Here is a 26005-nt window from a genome sequence, read left to right as displayed (position 1 = left end):
CAACATTTTCACTTATGTACTCTTGACATTCACACCGAGCTCATCAAACGCTCAACAAGGCTTCCTCCATGGTTTCCAGCTGCGGCTACTAAGATTTCTTCTGTCCTTTGCAAGTCTTACAATTTACATCTAGCAGGATGCAGGGGCATCCTTGGGGAATCCTATATGGGAAGGTACTTAACCACATGCACACTCAGAGATCGAAGGAACATGTTTGAGGGACAAAGCAGTCTTTTTCTCTATCAGAAGATTCTTAAAAAGAAAAAAACAAACCCAAATGAAAATATAAAACCCCATGAAATATTCATAGGAAGTTACTCTAATTTGGGCCGACATGGCTTTTCTGAAGAGTGTGTGCCAGGTAAATTCAGGGTGGCTCTTTTCTCAGGGTCTGGAAGTGTGAGAGTTTCTGGGGCTGACTTTTTCCGGGGTCGATCTTTGGGCACGGACAGAAAGTCTGGGGCGTCGGTGGACAGAGGTGTGGATGGGGCACTAGAAGGGGCGCTGCGGACCGAGGAAGGCAGCAGGGGGATACTTGAGATAGAAATCGCAGGTGGGAAAACGCCAATTTTCCTGTTGGTGGCTTCCTGAGTGGCTCGTTCAAATTCTCGGACTTCATCCATTGTCATGTCTTCAAAGAAAAAAAAAAATAGAAAGAAAAATGACCAGTTATTTAGGAGGGATGCAAATGGATATACCTCCATGCCTGATTTTAAGGGAACTATGGGAATCCTATCATAAAGAGGCCTGTCCAGACTAGAAACCCAAGTTATCACTGAAATGCTAAACCCTGAATTTTTTCTTTTTAAAGGCATAAACTGCTGGGGAAAAAAAAAAATTTCCTTTTATGAATATCCATCCAAGATTTTCCAAAGCACTCTTTGGGGAGTAGTGTAAGTATTCCGAATAAGGATCAGTCAGGAGAGTACAGAACCAGACCAGGGATGTGCGTGTGTGTGTGTGTGTGTGTGTGTGTGTGAGCTGTGGGATGGTGATATATGGAGCTATTTATTAGAACTAGTCATATTTTCCATAAAGGCAGGCTAGTTCAAGCAATCGATGGCCCAGAAATGATACATATTATTACCTACTTCAGGGTATGCAAGTACAAGTACACCTTGAGACGGGAAATAGGCAAATCATTGGAATTTCTTCTTATTCAGTAAATACATTTTTTTGTATTCTGGGCGGTTACTGGTTTCCTGACTGTGTACCCACCCTGAGATTGTTTAAATGTTGTATTTTAATTAATTCAGCTTAAAAAACAAAGAAGATAATGACAACAACCACAAACCCTGCAAATTATCCCAAAGCCAAGAAAAATAAAACCATCTTTTTAAAGAAACATAAAAAAACCCTAAAAACCATTATTTGGCATCCAGGAAACAAATTCAGTGGTGCCTCATTAAGAGAAACTGTCGGGTGATGTAGATTTTCTAAATATCTAAAAATGTTTTTATTAAGTGAGAAAGCAAAAAATAGACACTTTTAAAAAATGTAAATCTTTCCCTAACTTCTTTATTTTTAAAAAAGATTTTATTTTTAAGTAATGTCTACACCCCATGTGGGGCTTGAACTCAAGACCCCGAGATCAAGAGTCTTGCGCTCTTCCGACTGAACCAGCAAGGAGCCCCTCTAATATACTGAATGTACTATATACACTTGCTACCCTTTAGAAATAATATACTGAAAATATATTAACACTGCAATGACTCCTCTACCAGGGCCTATTTTTTTTTTTATAGTTTGAGATCTCTTCTCTTATTCTCAGAAACTCTATTACTGTGATTGTCCTTACTATTGTTATGGTTCTTAATCACTCTCTGGCTAACCCTGGTATCCTTTGTCATTTTTATGTACTGGTAACTGGGAGAAAACAGGTAACTGGGCTTATTGGAAAAAGCACTGAGTGAAAGCCCAAGGGTTTGTCCTTGAGTAGAAGGGGACATCTGCTGTCCATGGATTTTCTACATGAATTTTAGCTTCCCACAGACCCATTTTTCATTCTCGTCCTCTCCCACGAACCTAGTGGTGGAACCTTCATGAGATGATATCGCAGAAGCTAACATGAAACAATATGTCCACTTTGGAAATATTAACTATGGAATGAATATTCATAACATGATTTTAATCATTAGGATATATATAATACCTATAAGGTCATATTATAAGCAAGCCAGATATATTTTTCTTTTTATAAATTTTCAATTTAAATTCAATTTAGTTAACATATAATGTTTTATTAGTTTCAGGGGTAGAATTTAGTGATTCATCAGTTGCATATAAAACTCAGTGTTCATTACATCAAGTACCTTCCTTAATGCCCAACACCCAGTTACACCATCCCCTCCCACCCCCACCCCATCTTCCCTCTAGCGACCCTTGGTTTGTTCCCTGTAGTTAAGAGTCTCTTACGTTTTGTCTCCCTTCTGTTTTCACCTTAATTTATTTTTCCTTCCCCTCCCTGATGTTCATCTGTCAGAAATATTTTTAAAAAACAAAATCCGTAAGAGGATTTCTTGGAGCAATTGTTAAAATTTTATGAGAGGAAAAATTTTTCTTACGAAGGAAATAAAATATGATTGTACTGATATCATATACAATTTAGAATGTAACAAGAAAAATTGCACCTATAAATTTGCCACTTTAAAAATACTGAGACTCTTAACAAGCTAAGAAATGAAATTAGGTTTTTAAAAAAGAAGTATGCACTTTAAAGTAAAATTGAGACTCTCAGAAAAATTTCAGTGAATGGGGTATGTTTCTGCTATAATAAATAAACATCTTTGAAAAATTAGACTTTCTACGCAAGTGGCAGGGTATAATGCTCTACTCCACATATCCAGCAGGGGGCAGAAATCATCCAAAATACAGAATTTCGATTTTACATTCCCAGAGTCTCTTAGAAGTTCCCTTCCTTGAAGGCACGGAAACTGCTCAATGGAAAAGGAGACTTACTTTCTTACTGCTATGTTCATGGGTGTTAATTTTGCATAATTTCAATCTAGTGTGTCTCTACTCAGGTTGAGGATTTAAATTTTATTGAACACCCACGCAGTTCGCATTTGTGATGGACAGCAGCCTCCTGATTCCAACTGTTTTTCATTACGATAGTGAAGAAAGACAATGGAAAAATAAATGATCTCCAATTTGATGGAATTCCAAAGAATAAGGGAAATGTCGTAAGCACTCAAAATAACCACTTTGTGTAACTTCTAAGGAGATAGGCATCTCTTACACTGAAGTCATGGGAACGACAGTGAATTGCAGCCAGAGAATGCATGGGGCTTTCCCATGGGAGAACCACTCTAGGTACCACTGTCTACATAGTAAATTGACTTTCTAATGGTAATAATGGCAGGAGAAAAACCAAACAAAGAGCCCGAAGCTAAAAACCGTAAGAGCTTAGAATGAGAAAAGCTGGGCGCTTAGAATCTTTTGGAATGTGGCGTCTCCCCCTTTCCTCTGGCTTCTTTTGTCTGATCACATTTCTAAGCAAGCAGCCTTCAGAGGGCTGCTGACGGAGAACTAGAGTCTAATATTCCAAAAAGAAAGGGAATTGAAAATGATGGACTTCCAAGGACAGTTTCCTTAGGGAGCATTTCTAACATTAGAACACGGATAGAGGGAGAAGGGAAGTCCTTTTGGCACGGGCCTGTGTACAGAGAGAAACGACACCCCAGGTAAGTTGACTCTATAGCTTTCCGCAAATCCAATCACTACATGCACATGGGGAGGAAACGTCAGGACCACGTGAGCCTCAAGGGTAAGTAAGCCACATGCACTTGAGCCTTGCAGGGCACACTCCAAATACATGCTCTAAAAACCAAACCGACAACTTCCGAAGTGCAACCAAAAAGATGGTCGCAATTCTAAAGCCCCCATTTACAACTATAGCCCTTGCTCAATCGTCTTTACCTACATTATCAACTTCTTAAAAATCCAATAGGTTCTGTTCTGGGACGTGGGCTAGCAGGACATGCGGGCTCAAGCTGATACCCAAAGAGGCCAGAGCACTGGCCAAAGACACATACAAATGACTTGATGCCCCATTTTCTCTGCTATCTTAGTTCCTCTTCATTGGCATGAATGATTGAGAGATAACTATATTTAAAATGCTGGCATGCACCAAACAGTCAGCTCTCAATTTCCAACGTGCCACTACCTAACCCGTGGCTCTCTCAGTCTCCTGCTGAGTCTCAGGCTGGAGATGCTATGTGGCCCAGCACGTTCGCAGTTCACCGCCCCTCACTGCTCAGCCACTCAGCGCACCCATGGGCTGCAGCCCCGTCTTGAGACTAACCAAAGCAAAAAGGATCAGATTGGCTAGAACAGCTATAAAGAGGCATAGAAAGCATTTCAAAGCAAATGTAAAGAAATCTAAAACACCAGATGAGCCACAAGCTGTCCCTTGAATGAATAACTCGAGCCTTAACCGTATTTTTTAAAAAGTTATGGTCACGATAACTAGTTTTCAGATGACACCTGTTTTGTCCCCTCCTCTTTTCTTTCCCGGTGCAGGCCACTCACCAGCCACAAATGTTTCCACTCTCCATGTTCTTGGGTTTTAGGAGAGGAAAAACCAACCCCGAAATCAAGTGGCGCCTTTAAGAACTGAAAAATCTAGAAGCAAGAGGTGGCACTGTCCCGTTTAGACCTAGCTCAGGCTCTTCACCAACAGCCCCTGGGTGACGACATGATTTTGTGTGGCATGTTGAGAAATGAACGTCTGCAGTATTTCAAAGATCAGTTTTAAGTGTACGTTTGGTAAAGGGTGGGCAACATGTTTTAAAAATTCTACATACACTTGTTTGGGCATGGCTCTCTATGTCATCCACAGTGGAGGAATGCTGATTGCAAACTTTTATGTTGGTTTGTTCATGCATGTTTTTCTCGTATTCCCGAACATCATCCATTGTCATATCTGCAAAAAGGTCAAGACGTTGGTAACTACTGTTATTAAACGCAAAATTTCAACAGGGAGACTTTAGGGAAAGACGGTAGCAGAAGCCAAAGAGAGGTTTCAAAAAGCAGGGAATTACACTAACTTTATGAAGAGGACGTCATAAAGTTAGCTAAACCAGCCAAAGGGGGAAGTGAGTGCAAGGAAGTTAAGTCGAAACAGTCTCGGAACAGCGAAGAGTGGAAATTATTTAGGCGTGGGGCTTGTAAAGTGAGCTACATGGATGGAGAGTATTAGCACGCGGGCAGTGCCATAGCCCGAGATCTCCTAAAACATTCTTAGAAGATCCCGACGGGGACAGGGTCAGGTTTGTTTGCTTTCATACTTACCTTCCAGACACCCTTCAAAATAGATTTGGAGATTGTTTAAATCAATGCACTCGACAAGAGAAAGGACACTTTCATTGCTAGTACTTGAGACATGACAGAAGGTAGACCCGTGATGTTTACAGGTACAAGGGATATTTGGTTGCAAAGCTCACACGGAGATGGATTTCTGCACAGGATTCTAGTGTCAGAGAGTGCGGGTCTATATCGAACTTCAAGTCTAGTCTAACAGCTTGGAGATGGCTGGCACTACTTCCACCCACACTGATCTATAAATAAAATGGCACATGACATTATGATTTTGGGCGTTGAGTCTGTAGTTTTTCAGCATTTCGGGATAATGATGTCTTCTTCATCCAGTGGTTCCCAACAGGGGACTATTTTGTAACACCACTGGCATGGTAGAGCTCCTGGCATCCAGTAGGTAGGGGTCCAGTGAGGCCTTGGAATAACCTACCTATGCCCATTCTCAACAGGGAAGTAGCGGGTCCAAAACGTCAATGGTGCCAAGGTTGAGAAACCCTGTCTAAACCCAACTGATGAAAAACTGTGTTCAACAAAGAACCCACCCATCTTCAGTATACGAAATGCATACGAATAATAATGATTCTCCCTTGAACTACGTCTGCTGATTTATCATCCACTCCCCACCCACCCTTTGGTTATTTACAACATTCTATCCGCAATCTTCCCAGACAGACATTCCTCTGTTGTGGTCATGGCAGAATTAAACGTCATGCCTTTCTACAAGGAAGGGATGCTTGAATAATTGGTTCTTTGACCACCCTGATCGCGAATTAGCTTGGTGGGGATTTAGAGTGGGTATTCACAGCTGGAAATTTTTCCTTAGGTATTTCCAGAGTCATGTGGTTTGGTGTCTTTTTATATCAATCTATGTATGTCATGTGAGCGTCTCTTCACTTCTACAGGGCACACGAGCCAGAACTTGATGACTCAGTTCAGTGTGGTCTGGGGCCAAGAGGGAGGGCGGCTCTAAATCCAGACCTGGACTATTTTATTTAGCCCATGATCCCCCCCCCAGCCCCGAATCCCCAAAAAAACCGTTGATCACAAACGTTGTCCATAAGCAATGTAAGTATCAAGGGTGCTAAGCAGCGGTCTAGCCAAGCAAAGAGCATGCTTTTTGTCGAGGTAACTGGAAAGCAACAAACACATGCTGCTTTGTAATTAAGATAAATGTATCTTAGTTAATAATAAGAGCATATTCATTCAATGCAATCACTTTAATTCCAAAGGCTGGTTATCAAAATTTCCTAAACACAAATACACCTGGAAAGAATACTGAGGTCATTTTTAAGCCCAAAGTTTAAGAACTAGAGAAATTTCTCTCTCTATATGTTCATTAGACACTTTCTCCCTCTCCGTTTCTCTCCCCTGCCCCCCCCCAACCGGCATGACAATAATTTGGAAAATGAAAACAAAGGCATTTTAGTTTCTTTGTTCTAGTGAATCCCAACAGAAATCATTCTTTATCTTTAATTAGCTCAATGTTAAGAGAAGGGCTTAAACTGTGTGGCGGTGTGCTTTCAAAGATGTCTCAATTTTGTAAATGTGAAGAAGGATTTAACAACAAAGATAGTCATTACTACCAGTTCATAACGGTGAGAAATAGGAAAGAACCAGGAGACGGACAGTACTATGAAACCATTAAAAAATGATATAGAAGAATACTTAACACTACAGAGAAATGTGCTTGGCATATTATTAAAAATAGGAGGTAAAACAACCATATACATTATACTAAACCATCTCTGCCAGAAAATAATTTTATACATTTTAAAAAGACTAAAAGGATACACTGTAAAATATTAACAGTGATTATTTCAGGGAGTTGGAAATATAGATTTCATTTTCTTCCTTTTGTGTTTTCTACATCAAATATGTTGTACTTGTTTAAGAATGAAAAAAAAAAAACACCTTATTTAAAAATCTATTATTTGGGGGGCACCTGGCTGGCTCAGTGGGTTAAAGCCTCTGCCTTTGGCTTGGGTCATGATCCCAGGGACTAGGATCGAGCCCCGCATTGCATTGGGCTCTCTGGTAGGCAGGGAGCCTGCTTCCTCCTCTCTCTGCCTGCCTCTCTGCCTACTTGTGATCTCTGTCAAATAAATAAAACAAATCTTAAAAAAAAAATCTATTATTTGGGGTGCCTGGGTGGCTCAGTGGGTTAAGCCTCTGCCTGAGGCTCAGGTCACGGTCTCAGGGTCCTGGAATCGAGCCCCGTATCTGGCTTTCTGCTCAGCGGGGAGCCTGCATCCCCCCCCCCCCGACCGCTCTCCCTGCCTCTCTGTCTACTTGTGATCTCTCTCTGTCAAATAAATAAATAAAATCTTTAAAAAAAAAATCCTTAAAAAGATCTATTATTTGGGGTACAATAACAACAGTTTGGAATTGGTAAAGAGAAAATATAGTTTTCTAGAAACTTGGCTCATTCCAGAAACATGACTTTTTTTTTGGGTTAAAATGGAAGAGTTATGAAACAAAGTTTCAGAAATTTGCATCTAAAAGAAAAAATCTCCCAATTAGACCACATAAGAACGAACATTTCTAGTAAGCTGATTCTCTAAGGATGGTGATAATCTGGTCTCTACTAAGGAAGGAAATGATGTTGATCTGAATCCTCAGTTCTCCCCATGTATCATGCATGCTTACGGAAGTGATGTAAATATTTCCAATATTTCTTAGTAATTCATGGAAAGCTTAATCAAGTGAAAATATTTCTGTTCAGATGATCAGGTAAGACACATTATGTCTTGCTTCTGCAAAGTGTATTACCTGAAATCCATATAGGAACCAATTTTTTAGCAAATTCAATTGCACTGCCCAATGACAGACTATACTTTCAGAGATGATTCATCTTCATTATGGAATGATTTTCAATGACCAGAGAGTGACTTCTCACAGTTTTGGTCCAGACCTTTCTGCTCCCAGCAAACAACTACTTATGTGCCATCAAAGAAACTCTTCAAGGAAACTTACGTCCATTATTTTGCAAAGAAACTAATAAATAATCATCCCTTAGTATACAGATTTGAAAGGTCATAATTTACCTTTCAGAAAGAAGGTTTCTCAGATAAAAGCTTTTAAACAAGGAACTCCGGGCAAATTCGCTGATTTAAGAGAACACTGTAACTAGTACGATAGGTCTACATCATAGGATCTTTGACACTGGGCTGTTGGAGGCTACTGCATCTTTATTTCTGTATCTATAACCAACATGCTCAGCACTGGAAAATATGCTGGGGGCAGGGATGCCCTCCTCATTACACTTCAGTGGCATATGATTGCCTTTCTTTACCCTCTTGTGAGCCTGTTTCTTTCCTTCTCTTTCTTACCCTCCTTCAGATGAGGGGAGAGCTCATTTCTCCTGCTCCAGCCAAGCGCAGGTCACGTGGCCTAGGGAGACCCTCCTTGGACAGGTGACTGGGCTGAGTAGGGCACCTCCACCTCTAATACCAGTCCAGCCTTGTCCAAGAAGCCCTGGGGGATTTGTTGAGGAATCTGCTATGATTTGATTTCCTCAACCATGAACTAAAAGTTCTTTTCTTTTTCTTCCCTTCCTCCCTTCCTCCCTTCCTTCCTTCCTTCCTTCTTTCCTTTCTATCAATCTATGCATCTACCTATTTATCAGAGAGAGAGTGTACAAGCAGTGGGAGAAGCAGGCAGAGGGAGAAGCAAGCTCCCTGCTGAGCAACGAGCCCAATGTAGGACTCAATCCCAGGACCCCAGGATCATAATGTAAAGCCAAAGGCAGATGCTTAAGAGGACTGAGCCACTCAGGCATCCCTAAAAGCTTTCATTTAAGAACAAAATATACTTCCACTCTATGAGTCTTGGTCGGCTTCCCCCATTTGCTGCCTTTTTTTTTTTTTTAAATAAAATACAGGTTTCGGTGATTATTTATTGAATCCCTCAAGTTAATGCATACATTATGTTCCAGAGAAAGAATTCAAATAGTACTGATTTTTACTGAGAAAAGAGCTTAATTCCTTTCAACGTCTCCCACTAATCCTATTCTTTCTGGATGTAACCACTGTTAAGAGTTTGATTTACAGACTGCCAGAATTTTTTTCTACGAATTTACATGTATATTACTGCATACACATACAGTCTCATTTATTTTTAAATTTATGGAACCATACTATGGTATACTAACCCATTTTTACTATTATATGTATTATATTATTATATGTCTTTTTTACTTTTTATTTCTCAGTTTTAAAATATATTTTTAAAGTTTTATTTAAGTAATCTCTACTTAACGTGGGGCTTGAACTCACGACCCTTAGATCAAGACTCACATGCTCTACTGACTGAGCCAGCAGGGTGCCCCTAGAACTACCTTATTCTTTTTTTTTTTTTTTTTTTTTTTTTTTGACAGACAGAAATCACAAGTAGCCAGAAAGAGAGACAGAGAAGCAGGCTCCCTGCTGAGCAGAGACCCCCGATGCGGAATTCGATCCTAGAACCCTGGGATCATGACCTGAGCCTAAGGCAGAGGCTTTAACCCACTGAGCCACCTAGGTACCCCATGTGTTTATCCTTTTTATAGGGACTGTTTTTTTGTTCTCCCACCTTATCCAAAACTGGATATTATCACTATCTTAAACTTTTGCTATCAGATGAACAAAGTCACATATCATTTTCATTATATTTCTTGGGATTAGTACCAAGGTTATTAGGCATTTGTGGTTTTTCTATGGTTTACCTATTCATGTTCTTTACCTTCTTTCCTACTGAGTGGCTGGAATTTTTTTTTTTTAATATATAGGACCTCTTTATACATTATAGATATTCATTGTATGTTGGCTACCTATGTTACAAAGATGTTGTCTTAGTCTTTCAAATTTGTCTATGGTGGCAATTTTCTTTCAATCACTTCATTTTTTTTAAAGAAGCCAGGTTGATTTCACAGTCTGTGGAGACAAGATCCTATATTTGCAAGGACGAGGTCAGCAGGACACACAGAGAAACTACAGATGGCATGAAACAGTGTCTGCACGCAAGAACTTTCCTTCATCGCATTACACAGCTACAGCAGCTAAAATTTTAATAAAAGAGTTATATACTTTAACTCAATGACCTGCCCCATGCCACATGTTACTTCCTTCTACAAACATTTTCTCTCCACTTCTAGGATCCTCAGCCTACACAGAAGTAATTTTTCCTTATACTAAGTCAAAATGGAAGTCTTGAGCAAGCAGTTGGGTTGGGGCAGGGAAGGCTCTGGCAACCATGAATGAGATTTGATACTCCTTTGGCTCTGAAAAATATGGAAGTCATCTTTTGGAATGTGCCTCTTTTTCCTTTAAACTCTTTATAATGATTATAAATTCAATACATGATTATTATAAATAGCTTAGGGGTGGCTCCACTTTTTTGTAGGGAAAGTAGCCAATCCTCAAGTCTTGGTGAATACCCTCTCCATGTAATTTAAGCCAGTAAGATATAGAAGTGCAATGTACAGTTATGATTTTTTTCATAGTTCTTTTTTTTTTTAAAAGATTTTATTTATTTATTTGACAGAGAGAGAGATCACAAGTAGGCAGAGAGGCAGGCAGAGAGAGAGGGGGAAGCAGGCTCCCTGCTGAGCAGAGAGCCCGATGTGAGGCTCGATCCCAGGACTCTGGGATCATGACCTGAGCTGAAAGCAGAGGCTTTAACCCATTGAGCCACCCAGGCGCCCCTTTTTCATAGTTCTTAATTCGGGGAGGTAGAGGAGAGTCACAGATCCCTTTAAAGCTCTGATGAGAAGCTACATGTTCTCTCCCCAGAAAAATGAACATTAAGCACACACACACATAAAATGTTGCCGAAGAGCCACGGCACTGAAATTCCTATTTCAGGAAATCAGAGGCCACTGGAAAAGGGTGGCCTGGTGAACTCAACCAGCTACTGCTAGTCCTTAAGTAAGCTTCTTTCCCCATCTTGAGTTCGCTTCGTTTGTTATTAGGCCTGCTCTAGGGACTCTAGAATAATTTCTAAGCCACTTTCATGAGGGACTTTCATCTATACCCGCCAGAACTAGCCCCTATACTTTTTTTTGGAAGGGTCTGGATTTCAAAGACATTCATGAGGTTCCACTCAATCACAGCCTCCCTCTGGCAATCCTTTGTTCCTCTCTCAAAATACTGTCAGATTTGTGAAGCAAAACTATGCTTTTGTGAAGCTGGGCTGCCTATTTTTATCTGCCCCCTTATCACCCCATCTTCTGAAATGTGTTGTTTCTTCTCTGATTAGTGTTCCAGTCATGCAGGAGAGACCCAAGGCTCATGGATAAAGACCAATCAAGGCTTTGGGGAAAAGAAAAGAAAAAAAAGAAAGCAAAAAACCGCAACTTCTCCAACAATGGACATGGTTATACTTTATAAGGAACATGAGCAGAATAAAATTTGTTTAGGGAATTAGTTATGTGACAGCCATATGCTCAAACTCAGAAATGCCACATATTAATCCTTGGGTAAGAGAAGATCAACCACCATCTACAATGCCCCCCCTTTCCCCCCTCCTCCTTCTTAATTAAGCACTGGAGGTGGCTAGCTTAATTAGGGAGAAAGACTTCCAGGGGTGCCTCTAAGCATGGTGTAGGTTGTATACCAAACACACAGCCAGGATGTCACTGGGACTAAAATTCAGCCCTAAGCCAAGAGCACAGCCTGAATCTGCCCGGAGGGATGTCTTCCTGATTCTGACAGGGCACCAGGGCTTACCAGTTGGTCCAGAAGACATCTACCCTTCTTTAATCTGTCTGGACTGAATTTATTCAAGTGTCCCTACAATCTAATCTGATTTAAAGTTGTTCTTAAACTTTAGCCAGAATCATCTGGAGGGCTTGTTAAAACACATTGTTAAAACACACACATTGGGGGGTGCCTGGGTGGCTCAGTGGGTTAAAGCCTCTGCCTTCGGCTCAGGTCATGGTCCCAGGGTCCTGGGATTGAGCCCCGCATTGGGCTCTCTGCTCATCGAGGAGCCTGCTTCCCCCCCCGCCCCGCCTGCCTCTCTGCCTGCTTGTGATCTCCCTCTCTGTCAAATAAATAAATAAAATCTTTAAAAAAACAAAAAACAAAAAACACATTGGTAGGCTAGAACCCCAGAGTTCCTGATTCAGTAGGTTTGGAGCGGAGCCTGGGAATTTCAATTTCTAACAAGTACCCAAGTGGGAGTGGATGTTACTGGCCTGGGGACCTCACTTTGCACCAGCGCTGTAAGCTACAGGCAAAGGTTTTTGTTTTGTTTTTGTTTTTTAACTTTGGATCTTTCCCATGTTTACTAATGCGAGAGCCTCACTGAGCCCATACAGACCAAAGAAAAAATACGCCACTTCAGGTAGGCAGAACTGTAGGCGAACAGTGACACACCCATTTCCCTGAAAGGCCCCCAGTCCCTCACATGACCTCCAATAAGGGTCTGAGAAGGCAGTCTGTGGGCAGGTTATTTCCATCCATTTGATTGACTGAGCTTCTGCATCTGTATAAGGAAGGAGCCCCCTGTTTCCCTGGCAAGCAGCTCAGCTGGGGGCAAGGAGGCTAGTAATTTACATGAATTGATGGCATGGTTCTTAGACCCCTTGCTCAGTGAAAAGGCTGCTTGTTTCGGTTGAAGCTAAGATTGTGTACACAGTGGGGGGAGTGGAGACCTTCTCTGGGGAATACAGGGCTCCCCCATGATCTAGATCCACTAAACCACACCCGATTTTTCTGCACTCAGATACAGAAAGGCTTTTTGTTGATAGCCTCCTTGAGTTGTTAATGTGTCCACCTAAGCCATCCTGAGTAAATAGGTAGCTCTCCTCTGAGAGCTCTTCAGGACCAGAGGCCTCTATTTTCCTCTGATGCATTAGTCTAGCTTTGGGCCCCTGTAATAGTCTGAGGATCCCCCTCCCACCGCCCCGCCACCCTGGACTAAAAGTCTTTAAGTCTCTTCATTGTCCCTGGTGTAAGAGAAAAGAGTCGGTCTCCATTTTCTGTACTGAGATGTTCACTTACTGGATACCCACCCACATTTTTTGTTTTTGTTTTTGTTTTTTTTGTCTATACCCTGCCTCTGCTCAAACCCTCTTTTCTGATCAACAGGCCTGCAGTGTTTTGTCCTCTTCATCAGGAACCAGCAACCCTCTCTGATGCTGCCTTTTCTGGAAGGTCCTCTATGGCATTCTGGCACTACTGAGAAATCTATCCAAGTGCCCCATCTCTTGGCCCCTGAGAACCCCATTCATTTGCCAATTTATGCTTTGAATATTCTTTTGATATTCCCTTAGTGTTGGTGGCAAGGACACCAAAGAGCTTAGAGGAGCCCCCACTGGGAGAGACCAGCAGTTCTTAAGGGTTTTTCTATCTCTGCTCCCTTTCTAAAAATCTGAGGAAAGTCCCCCCCCAGGGAAAAACAAACAAACAAACAAACAAACAAACAAAAACAACCAAAAAGCTTTGTTTCATAATCAGGGGAAGTCATCACAGCAGACTCTCCCTCTACCTGCCTCACAGAGACAACCACAGAGAGATCTCAGGGACATGTCCTGTGAGCAGCGTCCTTCGGGGGTGGGGGGGGGGGGGGTGGGGTGTGTGGCATGGGTAAGAAAGAGCAAATGATGACCTTTCAAAAGAAATCTCTTCTAGAGGTCTGCCTTTGGACAAACCCAGAAAGACACATGTGCTCTTCAGAAGATATGGATCTGGGAAAAATGCAAAAACAAAACAAAACAGAAACAACTCTCCAGAACCACATCTTTTCAAGGTGGCCCAGAAACAGCTAACAACATCGTTGTCTTTACCCGTTCAGTTCAATGTAGCTTTTCACTTTAAAGGGGATGCCTTCTGCTAAGAAGAGGGAGGGATTGGTGGAACAGGGATAGAAAAGCACCAAAACGCAGTCTAGGTTACACAAATTCAGTGTGACTTAGGAAGAGGCTGAGGAGGAGGGCATTTCATTAGACGATCAGATCTAACCCAAGTCACCAACTGGGTGTGTTTGTTTCTATTTATAGTCAAGGACACTAGCCTCTCACGACTGATTCTGGGCACGCGGAAGATTCGGAAGATTCGTGTGGACTAAACGACAGTACCCAGGATCTGGAAAGGGTGGTCCATCCATCAAGGGATGAAGCAATCCTGATTTTCATTTACCGGGAATGTGCAGAACTTGTTTCATTCCTCCCAAAACCATGAAAAAAGGAAAGGAAGGAAGGAAGGAAAGGGGAAGGAAAGGAAAGGGAAAAGTAAAGGAAAAGGAAATGAAGGAAGAGAGAGAGAGAGAAAAGCCACAATAGTCTCCATTAGGATGAAGGGGCACCTATGCCACCGCCTTTGAATTCTTTCAGAATCCTTATGTTTTTGGCAAGGGAGTGTTTCAAGTGTTCTCTGAATCAAACGACTGCTTTTACTTGATGCAATGGTTCAGAGAGTTTTGATCTTGAATCAAAGTTTGGGATAAATCAGGATGGGTTTGAAATCCATCCAAAAGAGAATTATGGAGCCCTGTGTTATGAAGTATGTCAGCATCAAACATACAGGGGTCCTATGTATTAGCCAATAACTAAGTACGGTTGACCCTTGAACAATGAGAGCGTTAGGGTGGCAACACACACCCTCTTCCCCACCGGACTGAAAATCCATCCCCCAAAACTGAACTCCTAATAGCGTACTGTTGTCCTTCAAGCCTTACTGATAACATAAGCCACAGATTAACACATATTTTGTATGTTCTATGCAATCAGTTCTATATTATTACAACAAAGTAAGCTAGAGAAAAGAAAATGTTATTAAGAATATCACAAGGAAGAGGAAAAAAAAAAAGAAAATCATAAGGGAAACACATTTATGGTACTATACTTACTGAAAAAAAATCTGCACATAAGTGGATTCACACAGCTCAACCCCGTGTTATTCAAGGGTCAGCTTTATCGTGGTTATTCTAGACCAAGCTTCTATGATTACATTCTGTGCCGTTATGTGCCACAGACAGTGCTATTTCCACTTCAGGGGGCAACAGTCCTGCCTTTGTTGTCTTTCTAGGTAATATATGAAGCCAGATGGACTGCAGCCCAAATCAACAGGTTATGAAGTTGTTCTGGAAGTTATTTTGGGGAAGTTGACTTACCATACCACTCATCAACCCATGCAAAAGCCTGTCTATGTCCAATCAGCAGAATATCCCGGACCACCTACGAAAGTAAAAGAAGGACATTGAAATAATCCCATGTTTGATTAAAACTACCAGGAAAATAGTTTGTTCCCAATTCTAGGAATCCTGACAATTACACATATCCCCATCCCTCTGTCCATGTGATAGCAAATACAGTCTCACATACACAGATCATGGGCTTGCTCACGTGCCCAGCCCTTCCGAGGCTATATGTGCTGTAAAATAATCTCTTCATCTTAACTGAAAGTTGGACTAGGAGTGTATACACACTACGGACAACAGGTTGGCAGCACACCGCAATGACCGGAATGAATCTCTAGGCTAATCACCTTGAGTTTTCCTCTTCATTCATCTTTTTAAAAAAATTTATTTATTTGAGGGACACCTGGGTGGCTCAGTGAGTTAAAGCCTCTGCCTTCAGCTCAGGTCATGATCCCAGGGTCCTGGGATTGAGCCCCGCATCCGGCTCTCTGCTCAGCAGGGAGCCAACTTCTCCCCTCTCCCTGCCTGCCTCTCTGCCTACTTGTGATCTGTCAAATAAATAAATAAAATCTTAAAAAAAAATTTATTTATTTGAGAGAGAGAGCGCACGAACAGGAGGAGGGGCAGAGGGAGAGGGAGAAGAAGTAGGCTTCCCACTGAACAGGGAGCCCGATGCAGGACTCGATCCCAGGACCCCCGGATCATGACCTGAGCCGAAGGCAGACACTTAACCGACTGAGCCACCCAGGCGCCCCTCTTCATTCATTTATTTATTTATTTATTTATTCCTCTTCATTTATTTATACCTGAAATAGGTTCAATTTCAAAAGGTGTCTCTCACTGGCACTAAGAGATCATGAACGTTGGAAATCAAGAATGCTTTTTTGGGTAGCAAGTGACTTCGCAGCAAAGGGTACTTATTCTTCTCTGAAAAAATATCTTAAATATTGCTCCAATTTTTTATTTTCATATTTGAAGGTGTGGAATACAGGATAAGTAAACACCTTTTTGGATGTGACTTTCATGTAGTGGAAGAGGGGGAAAAGGCAGTGTAATCAACTGTTATTGACAGAGATAAAATAAAGAGACCTTGACTAGAATAGAACATAATGGGAATGACAAGCCTGGCTAGAGACAAAAGGAATAAAATTGTTTCTTACGGTGACACATCATGGCCCTAGGAGACTAAGAAAGATAGATAGTTTGTGCGTGTCTGCGTGTGTGTGTAGCGCTGTTCATGTGCTTTAATTTTATGGTATTCTTGGTGTCCTCTATAAATATGCTGTTTTATGTTTCTTGGATACTCACGCGCTCCCTTCAACATCCTTTTCTTCCTGCCAAACAAATCCAGCAATTGTCAAAAACCTCTCATGAAAGGTTCAGGCACGTTTCAATAAATGAAAGATTTTAATCTGGTGAATTTGCAGAAGCAAAGGAAGCATTTATAATGATGTGTTTATTTCTCCGAGCCTCTGGATATCTAGCGAAGCTTTTAGGATGCGGAAGGAGGAAATATGTCATGAAAATAAGAAACAACATGAAACCCTACCCACTTGAATGCTGACTGTGTCAAATTCATGGAAATGAAAAGAACAGCATTGGGGCATCAGTAAAATATATCCTATTACATTAAGCACAACACAGCTGTCTGCTGGAAACGAGAATTCAATAATGTGCTAATGGTTCGCTTTCGAACATTTTTTCCCCCCTTAACTGTGAATAGATTCTTAAAAAACAAAGGTGTTCAGAGAAAGGCGTCCCTGGTGCTTTAAAACCATGCAAATACTAGCCTCAAATACTCATTAGCAACTCGTGTGCCAGAGCAGGTGTGTTCTGGGGCGTTGGTAACACTTCCTTATATTTGGAAATGGGCAACAGGAAGGCCTTTTCCTAGAGCAGAATTCCTACAGGTATTTTAAAGAAACAGAATCTCAAAAGTAGCCAAGTTAGCTGCAAGGAAAGAAACACAGTGAGCCCTACGGCAATCCAAACAGGCTTTATGAAAGACGGATACGCTAAGTACACTATATGCGGTCTAATAAGAGAGCATTTTGGGTTAAAAAATAAGGGGAGGGGGAGTGGGGCATCTGGGTGGCTCAGCTGGTTAAGCATCTGACTTTTAGTTTTGGCTCAGGCCATGATCTCAGGGTCATGGGATCAAGCCCTGTGGCAGGCTCTATGCTCAGTGTGGAATCTGCTTGGGATTCTCTCTCCCTCTGCGCCTCCCCTCCTTCTCTCTCTCTCTCTCTCTCAAATAAACAAATAAAATCTTAAAAAAAAAAAATACAGGGGGTGGGGGAGATGTTACAGGAAGTTGAAGAAGATACAGCTTAAGGCAGACCCAGAGCTGAAGCTGGAAGATATTTACTCTGGGATCATCCTTCTGCTTAATAACTTGGGACACAGCAGGGAAACAAGTGGCCTCCCCAAACTTGATCTCCATGTGTTTCACTCTGTTCCTGCTTCTGGCTGGGCAGAGTGGGCTCTGGAGTGCAGCAAAAGAGCAGATCGACACACTTCTCTGTTTAAGAAAACACCAAAGTTGGGGTGCCTGGGTGGCTCAGTGGATTAAGCCTCTGCCTTCGGCTCAGGTCATGGTCTCAGGGTCTTGGGATCGAGCCCCGCATCAGGCTCCCTGCTCAGTGGGGAGCCTGCTTCCCTCCTCTCTCTCTGCCTGCCTCTCTGCCTACTTGTGATCTCTCTCTCTCTCTCTGTCAAATAAATAAATAAAATCTTAAAAAAAAAAAAGAAAAGAAAACGCCAAAGCGGGGCGCCTGGCTGGCTCAGTGGGTTAAAGCCTCTGCCTTTGGCTCAGGTCATGAGCTGAGGGTCCTGGGATTGAGCCCCATATCGGGCTCTCTGCTCAGCAGGGAGCCTGCCCCACCCCCCAGCCTGCCTCTCTGCCTACTGGTGATCTCTGTCTGTCAAATAAATAAAAAAAAAGAAAGAAAGAAAGAAAGAAAGAAAGAAAGAAAACACCAAAGCTCTCAAATATGTTCTCGAGTTTGCTATTATCATGAACCCAAGTTCCATCTATTCCTTGGACCTCAAAACGTTATATATTTTATTGCCAACTGGTCTCCAATCTCAGTAGACAAATGCATCTGAGTAACACAAAGCTCAGTGCATTACAGCTAAATTCCAGGGCCCCCAAAAGAATTTCAGAAAGCTATTCTTTATCAGTTTTTAAGTGGAAAAATAAACAGATATCCAGCCTATCTGGAATGTAGAGACAACTCGGGGAGTATTTATTTTTATGAAAATAGGAGGCGTTACAAAGGGCAGTGCTCAACATTGCATTTTCCATTTGTTTACATGAGGGTAAGAGTCATGTCCAAAGCTCCTAATAAACTTAAATCATCACCAAATCTTGTTCCTGTGACAAAATGGACATGTTTAGCTAAAGTGGGTATACATTTGAAATCTGTGTTTTGAGATTTTTTTTTAAAGATTTTATTTATTTATTTGATAGAGACATCACAAGCAGGCAGGCAGAGAGAGAGGAGGAAGCAGGCTCCCCGCTGAGCAGAGAGCCCTATGCAGGGCTCGATCCCAGACCCCTGAGATCATGACCTGAGCCCAAGGCAGAGGCTTAATCCACTGAGCCACCCAGGCACCCAAGGTAACAGAATTATTAAATGACCAGAAATACTGAGGTGCACTATCTAAAGGACCACTGGGATTTCTTGGGGTGTCTTGCCTTAGGTGGCTATATTTGCAGGATCTTTTTTTTTTTTTTTTTTTTAAGAGAGAGAGAGAGGAAGCACATAAGCACATGACTGGGGAAGGAGAGGCAGGCAGAGGAAGAGAGAGAATCTTAAGCAGGCTCATGCCCAGCATGGAGCCTGATGTGGGGCTTGATCTCACAGCCCCAAGATCATGACCTGAGCCGAAATCCAGAATCAGATGCTTAACTGACTGAGCCCCCAGGTGCCCCTATATTTACAGGATCTCTTTTTTTTTTTTTTTTAAAGATTTTATTTATTTATCTGACAGACAGAGATCACAAGTAGGCAGAGAGGCAGGCAGAGAGAGGAGGAAGCAGGCTCCATGCTGAGCAGAGAGCCTGATGCGGGGCTCGATCCCAGGACCTTGGGATCATGACCTGAGCCGAAGGCAGAGGCTTTAACCCACTGAGCCACCCAGGCACCCCTTACAGGATCTTTTGAGTGAGAATTATCTTGGCGGCCAAAAACACACATCAGCCCTGTGCCTCTGCCTGGAACCCAAGTACCAGAGTACGAAGTACAAGTACTTCTGCCTGCAACTAGATTAGCCTGATGCCAAAGGGAAGAAGTATTTAGTACTGAAAACCCAACTTCCTGGATCTACTCATCCAACAGACATGGAGGTCACAGAATCAGAAATGAAGTGCAAAGTATCAAATTAAACCTGTATATAAAGTGGATTTTCACGAAAACAGCGTTTTCTAGATATAGTGATGTCGTGTTGGCTCAGCACCGGGTGTGTGTTGGGCATCGTGCACTCCAGCTTACAGTAAAGGCAGTCACTGTGTCCACAGCCCAGGAACCGCCATTTACTCACTTACCTTGTGTACAAATTGTTCCACTCTGGTCTGAAGCCCCCAGACCTCGAACTTCACGGTCACCAGTTTGTAGGAACACATGATGGGTTGATGACTATCTCTCCAGCCTTCCCTTAATTGTCCCCGTCCTGTCTTCTCGGACTTGAAATGCTTGGGATCCTGGGGGGAAAAAAAAATCAAAGAAATGAACATAAAAGTTTAACCATCATTTAGAGGAAATGTCTAGAATAGGCAAATCCATACAGACGGCAAGATTAGTGGCTACCAGGGGTGGAGTGACTACTAATGGATAAAAGGGTTCCTGTTGGGGCGATGAAAATATCCTGGAATTAGATAGTGGTGGAAGCTGTATCACTTTTGTGAATGTACTAAAAAACCCTGAATTATACACTTAATTAAAAGGGTGAATTATATACATTTCAATCAGAAAGGGACTTGCAATGTAAAGAAAGGCCAACATGATAGCTCGCCTATTCACATGTCAAAAACGTGACCTATTTATTTTTTAAAAGATTTTATTTTACTTTTTTATTATTATTGTTTTTTAAAAGATTCCACTCATCTATTTGACAGATAGACATCACAAGTAGGCAGAGAGGCAGGCAGAGAGAGAGGAGGAAGCAGGCTCCCTGCCGAGCAGAGAGCCCAATGTGGGGCTTGATCCCAGAACCCTGGGATCATGACCTGAGCCGAAGGCAGAGGCTTTAACCCACTGAGCCACCCAGGTGCCCCAGAACCTTTTTTTTTTTCACAGTCCAACCCGCTCCTGGGTGTGTAAATTGTTTCAACAACTTTGGACAATTGCTCAGCACTATCTATGACTGTCTACAGAGCTTAGCATGTGCCTATCTGTGACCTGACATTCACTTTCTGTGTGAAATGGATACCTCTGGCCACCAAAGGGTGTACTAGAACATTCACAACAGCTTTAAACATAACAGGCAAAACTGGAAATAGCTCAAATGTTCATCAACAGGAAAACAGGCAAATTGTGGGTTATTCCCCCGATGGAGTACCACACAGCAATGAAAAAGAGCAAAGTGCTGATCCACACAAGACTGCCTATGACGCCCACAGACAGTACGCTGAGCAAAAGTAGCCAGACACAGCCGTGTACAGAGCATGATTCCAACCGAAGCTCAAGGTTCTCTATGGCGTTTAAAGTTGGAATAACAGCAGTAACCTTTTGGAAGGGAGGGTAGATACGAAGAAACACAAGGGAAATGTCTAGGCTGACTGTCGATCTGGATGACTATATGGACTATATGTAAAAGTCCACCGAGCTCTAGGGGCACCTGGCTGGCTCATTCGGTAGAGCGTGTGACTCTTGGTGTCGGGGATGTGAGTTCAAGCCCCATGCTGGGTACAGAAGTTTACTTGAAAGTAAAATAAAAATGAAAGTAAAAAAAAGTTCATGGAGTTTTATTTATTTTTATTTTTTAAAAAAATTTTAGAGATTTTACTTATTTATTTGTCAGAGAGAGAGAGAGAGAGCACAAGCAGGGGGAGCAGCAGGCAGAGCCCGCAGAGGGAGAAGCAGGCTCCTTGCCGAGCAAGTAGCCCGACACAGGGCTCGATCCCAGGACCCTGCGATCATGACCTGAGCTTAAGGCAGATGCTCAATAGACTCAGCCACTCAGACGACCCACTTCACTGAGTTTTAGACATAAGATTTGTGTTATATTATACTTAAAAAATGAAATAAGGTTAAAAATTTTTTGAACATTTAACCGTTTAAGATTTTTTTCAATGACTGCCATGTGGACAGCTACTGTGCTACCTTTCTAGCATCTCTTCTGGACCACTATTCCAAAGCCACAACCTTTCCCTTGTGCCTTACAAAGCTCCTGCATCCCCATGCTCCAAAGTTCTAGAACCTTCTAGACAAGTGTTAGTTCTTCTTGAAATTCCTTCTCCCCAGCTAACTCCTCCATTTTGACTGACTCTCCTTTTCTCTCTTTAAAACTTCTTAAGACTTGATCCACGCTCTAGCACAGATGAACTTCAAAAAACATTATGCTGGGGGCGCCTGGGTGGCTCAGTGGGTTAAGCCTCTGCCTTAGGCTCGGGTCTTTATCCCAGGGTCCTGGAATCGAGCCCCGTGTCGGGTTCTCTGCTCAGCGGGGAGCCTGCTTCCGCCTCTCTCTCTGCCTGCCTCTCTGCCTACTTGTGCTCTCGGTCTGTCAAATAAATAAATAAAATCTTTAAAGGAAAAAAAAAAACAACATTATGCTGAGTGAAAGAAGCTGGTCACCAAAAGCCACATTCTAGAATTCCATTTATATAAAATATCCAGAGTAGACCTGTCTACAGAGAAAGAAAGTAGAGTAGTGGCCCAAAGCTGGGGAGTAGGATGGTAAGGGGAAAGACTGCTATGAAAACAGAGGTTCTCGTGGGGGTGATGAAAATACTCTAAAATTAGATATAGAGTGATAGCTTACAAGTCTGTAAATATGCTAAAAACCATTTAATTTTGTACACCTTAAATGGGTAAACTCTATGTTATGTAAATTATATATCACCAAAGCTGTGAGAAATACAAAAGCGCAATATAAAAACACACTATGCGGGGCACCTGGGTGGCTCAGTGTGTTAAAGCCGCTGCCTTCGGCTCAGGTCATGATCTCAGGGCCCTGGGATGGAGCCCCGTATTGGGCTCTCTGCTCAGCAGGGAGCCTGCTTCCCCCTCTCTCTCTGCCTGCTTCTCTGCCTACTTGTGATCTCTGTCTGTCAAATAAATTAAAAAAAAAAATCTTAAAAAAACAACAACAACACAATATGCGACACCTTGGTAAGACTTTTCAGGGTGCGCACTGGTTTTGCGTTGGCTGACATGCCTGCGTAAAATAGTATTCTAACAGTCATTATCCTAAGCACGTTTACTGAGTGCACAATGCGGGCACAGTCGAGAACCAGGTATTACATTGTGCTCTCCCTTGACCTGGTTTCTTCGCCCTGAGGGGTGTGGGAGGGCAGCCACTGTGTGTGTGTGTGTGTGTGTGTGCACACGCACAGGTGTGTGCACATGCGCGGCCTGGAAGGTATGGTCTATGTGTGGTCATAGAGCACTTCCTTCCACTCAGAATGAACTCTGCTCTACTTCAATGATTTCCATTCCCTGACCTTCCCCTGGGGTCCCTCATTTGCAGTGGCTGCAGTAGAAGACACTGGACCTTGGGGTAGAAAGGACCAGAGTGAGACAAATAGATAATTAATGGAATACCAAATTGACAGAAGAGATTCTGAAAGACAAGAAGGAAAAGAGAATGCATCCTAGGTATCCCATGGGAATAAATGCTCCGTGAAGGGAGGGGCTGGCAATTTGAGTATGGGTAACATTTTCAAATCTTTGGTACCAATGTTGTCATGCTATATTTTTAGCACCTGAACCAACCCAGAAAGTGCCACTGACATTGCACGCACAGGTTTGGGAAGATTATGTTAATGTAATAACATGATACATGAAAAAGGCACCAGCACAGGGTCTGGCTCATGGCAAGTGCTCGGGTGATGTTGACTACTGTACTTTGTAAGGCAGTCACAGAAGCATCTGAGTTAACACAAGCAATCCTGCAGCCCGGGGCAGAGACGCTAGTATCTTTCCAAAGCACTCTGAAGTGGCTGGTAAAAGATTAGACAGTTCAAGGCCATGGGACTAATTCCTGCCTACCCCATGTTCCTATAACCTATAATGCCATTGGGAGTAAAAAGAGAAGACCAATAATAAATCAAGAAGTATCACCAGGGAGACCAATAAATCAAGAAGTATCACCAGGGAGACCAATAAATCAAGAAGTATCACCAGGGAGACTACAGTAGAAAATCTCCAAGGACGGTCTCCATCATTTCCCTTCCTTCCTGCACCAGTATGCTGTTCCTCTAACCCAGAGGTAGAGGCAGTCTCCCCTCACTTCAAACCTAACGTGACCTAGAACTTGCTTTGACCAATTGCAAATGGCAGAAAAGATACTGTGTCAGTCTAGGCCTCTACAGGAAGCTAGAAACCAGAAGCGGGACACAATGTAAAAAGTCTGGTTTGATTACTCTGAGACCGCCATGTTGGGAGGAAGCCCACGCTAGCCTTGGGGAGAGGTGCTCACCCACCCCAGCTGAGAAGCCAGGCATGTAAGTGAACAGGTCAAACCTGATATTTTCAGTCCAAACATATGCCACGAGGAACAGAAGATCTGCCCGGCTAAGCCTAGTTGGAAGTTGCAGAATTGTGAGAAGTAATGCCCTGTCATTGTTTAAGCCGCTCAATTCTGGAGTGGATGGTTCCTTAGGAAGAGATCACAAACTAGATGCATCATGTGGATTACAGAACAGGTGCAAACACTGGGTTCACCACCGATGAAAAGAATGAATTCTGCTTTCTCTTTTCACAGAACACACCAGAGGTTCATACAATAAACCACATGCCTGAAAGCCCCAAAGGAGGACATTCAGAGCTGCCAAGTAGTTCATGGGAGTTAAAATGTAGGGGCTGGAGCTAAACAGGGAAGGTTGGTTTCTTTCCCCATCTGCCTACTGACTTTCCAACAAAAGGCAAATGAGGAGTCCAATCCCCAGCACATGAACAGTAATGATCTTGAGCCTCAAAAGACATGGCCTCCATGCTTTGGCCGGCTAGAATGGGCAAACCCTTGAGATCCTGAGAGGTGACCGTCTTTCTGAGTTAGCGAGTAGGTAAACAAAGGACCGTTCTAGAGCCAGCAAGCAGAGGAAAGCAGGAGGGCGAAACTCCTGGTAACCCAGACGTGTAGCAAACAAAGGAGCCGACAAACAGCAAGGGGCCAGGCACAGAAGGTGGAGAAAAGAAGTAAAAGCCACGGTCTGAGCTGCCTTCATGCCTCTGGGGGCCTATGCAGGGGTGTGAGAGAGGCCTGAAGATGGGAGGCCCCTGGGCCATCTAGCTGCACCCCACCCCGATTCATGGACGAGCCTCAGTTTGGCACCTATTCCAGAATCTTCATATCCATTCCAGGTTCAGGATTCTCAAAGAATAAAACAAGAGGGGCACCTGGGTGGCTCAGTCGTTAAGCGTCTGCCTCAGGCTCAGGTCACCATCCCAGGGTCTTGGGACCTAGCCCTACATCAGGCTCCCTGCTTGGCTGGAAGCCTGCTTCTCCCTCTCCCACTCCCCCTGCTCGTGTTCCCTCTCTCGCTGTCTCTCTCTGTGTCAAATAAACGAATAAAATCTTTAAAGATTTTATTTATTTATTTGACAGAGAGAGAGAGATCACAAGTAGGCAGAGAGAGAGGGGGAAGCAGGCTCCCTGCTGAGCAGAGAGCCCGATGTGGGGCTCGATCCCAGGACCCTGAGATCATGACCTGAGCCGAAGGCAGAGGTTCAATCCACTGAGCCACCCAGGCACCCCACGAATAAAAACCTTTAAAAAAGAAAAAAAAAAAAAAAGAAATAAAGAAAGAAAGAAAGAAAACAAGACTCTGCAATACTGAGCACTGGTGGCCTGCATTTCTAAACCAGTGAAGAACGATGGGGCCTCACAGCAAACATCAGCTCTGAATAAGACTGGAAAAGTCATGTCTGCACAGCAAAAACTATGCAGATGCTGAGATCTATGTGTGGGTCCTGATCATATCACAGAAGCACTAAGGTAACAGGGAGGGGACTAGAACCCTAGGCTCCCCTAATTCTAGGTTAATGTTCTTTCTCCTATATTTACTTTTAATCTTAAATAGCAAAGGGTGATTTTGTTACAGCCAGATGCCAAAGAAGCAATTAACAATCGGGCTTTTTATGGTAACAGTGGGTTGATTTTTTGCAAGTCTGGTGTCCTATCTACAGCTGCTGATTTCATCTAGTAAATCTTATACATGGCCTATAATTAGGGATATACTTGCAAAGAGAGGGAGGGAGGTAAGGGAGAGGATTTACCAGAGGACTCCTTTAATCAAAACTCAAGATCAGAAATGAACATCAAGCTGAATGCTTTTATGAGAAGATGAAAAAAAAAAAAAAATCAAACCACTGGGTCTTAACTGAAATATTCTGGTCACTAC

The 26005-nt window shown here is 42.7% G+C and overlaps 1 protein-coding gene across 1 annotated transcript in view; it reads right to left on the bottom strand.

Annotated features, from left to right (window-relative positions):
* Positions 1-369: 369 nt before the first annotated feature.
* LOC111158102 (phosphatidylinositol transfer protein, cytoplasmic 1) overlaps positions 370-26005 on the bottom strand; it is a 250653-nt gene continuing 225017 nt past the window's right edge. The window contains exons 7-10 of the mRNA XM_022519945.1: positions 19985-20140; positions 15409-15472; positions 4806-4924; positions 370-631 (exon numbers count right to left, since the gene is read on the bottom strand). Coding sequence (XP_022375653.1) covers positions 626-631; positions 4806-4924; positions 15409-15472; positions 19985-20140 — 345 coding nt within the window. The 3' untranslated portion in view covers positions 370-625. The remainder of the gene's footprint in view (positions 632-4805; positions 4925-15408; positions 15473-19984; positions 20141-26005) is intronic.

The sequence above is a fragment of the Enhydra lutris genome, unplaced genomic scaffold (assembly GCF_002288905.1).
Source record: "Enhydra lutris kenyoni isolate GAN:26980312 unplaced genomic scaffold, ASM228890v2 scaffoldscaffold57, whole genome shotgun sequence".
In the NCBI taxonomy this organism is placed as follows: Eukaryota; Metazoa; Chordata; class Mammalia; order Carnivora; family Mustelidae; genus Enhydra; species Enhydra lutris.
Note: the sequence above shows the minus strand (reverse complement) of the source record. Positions and strands in the feature narration are given on the sequence as shown.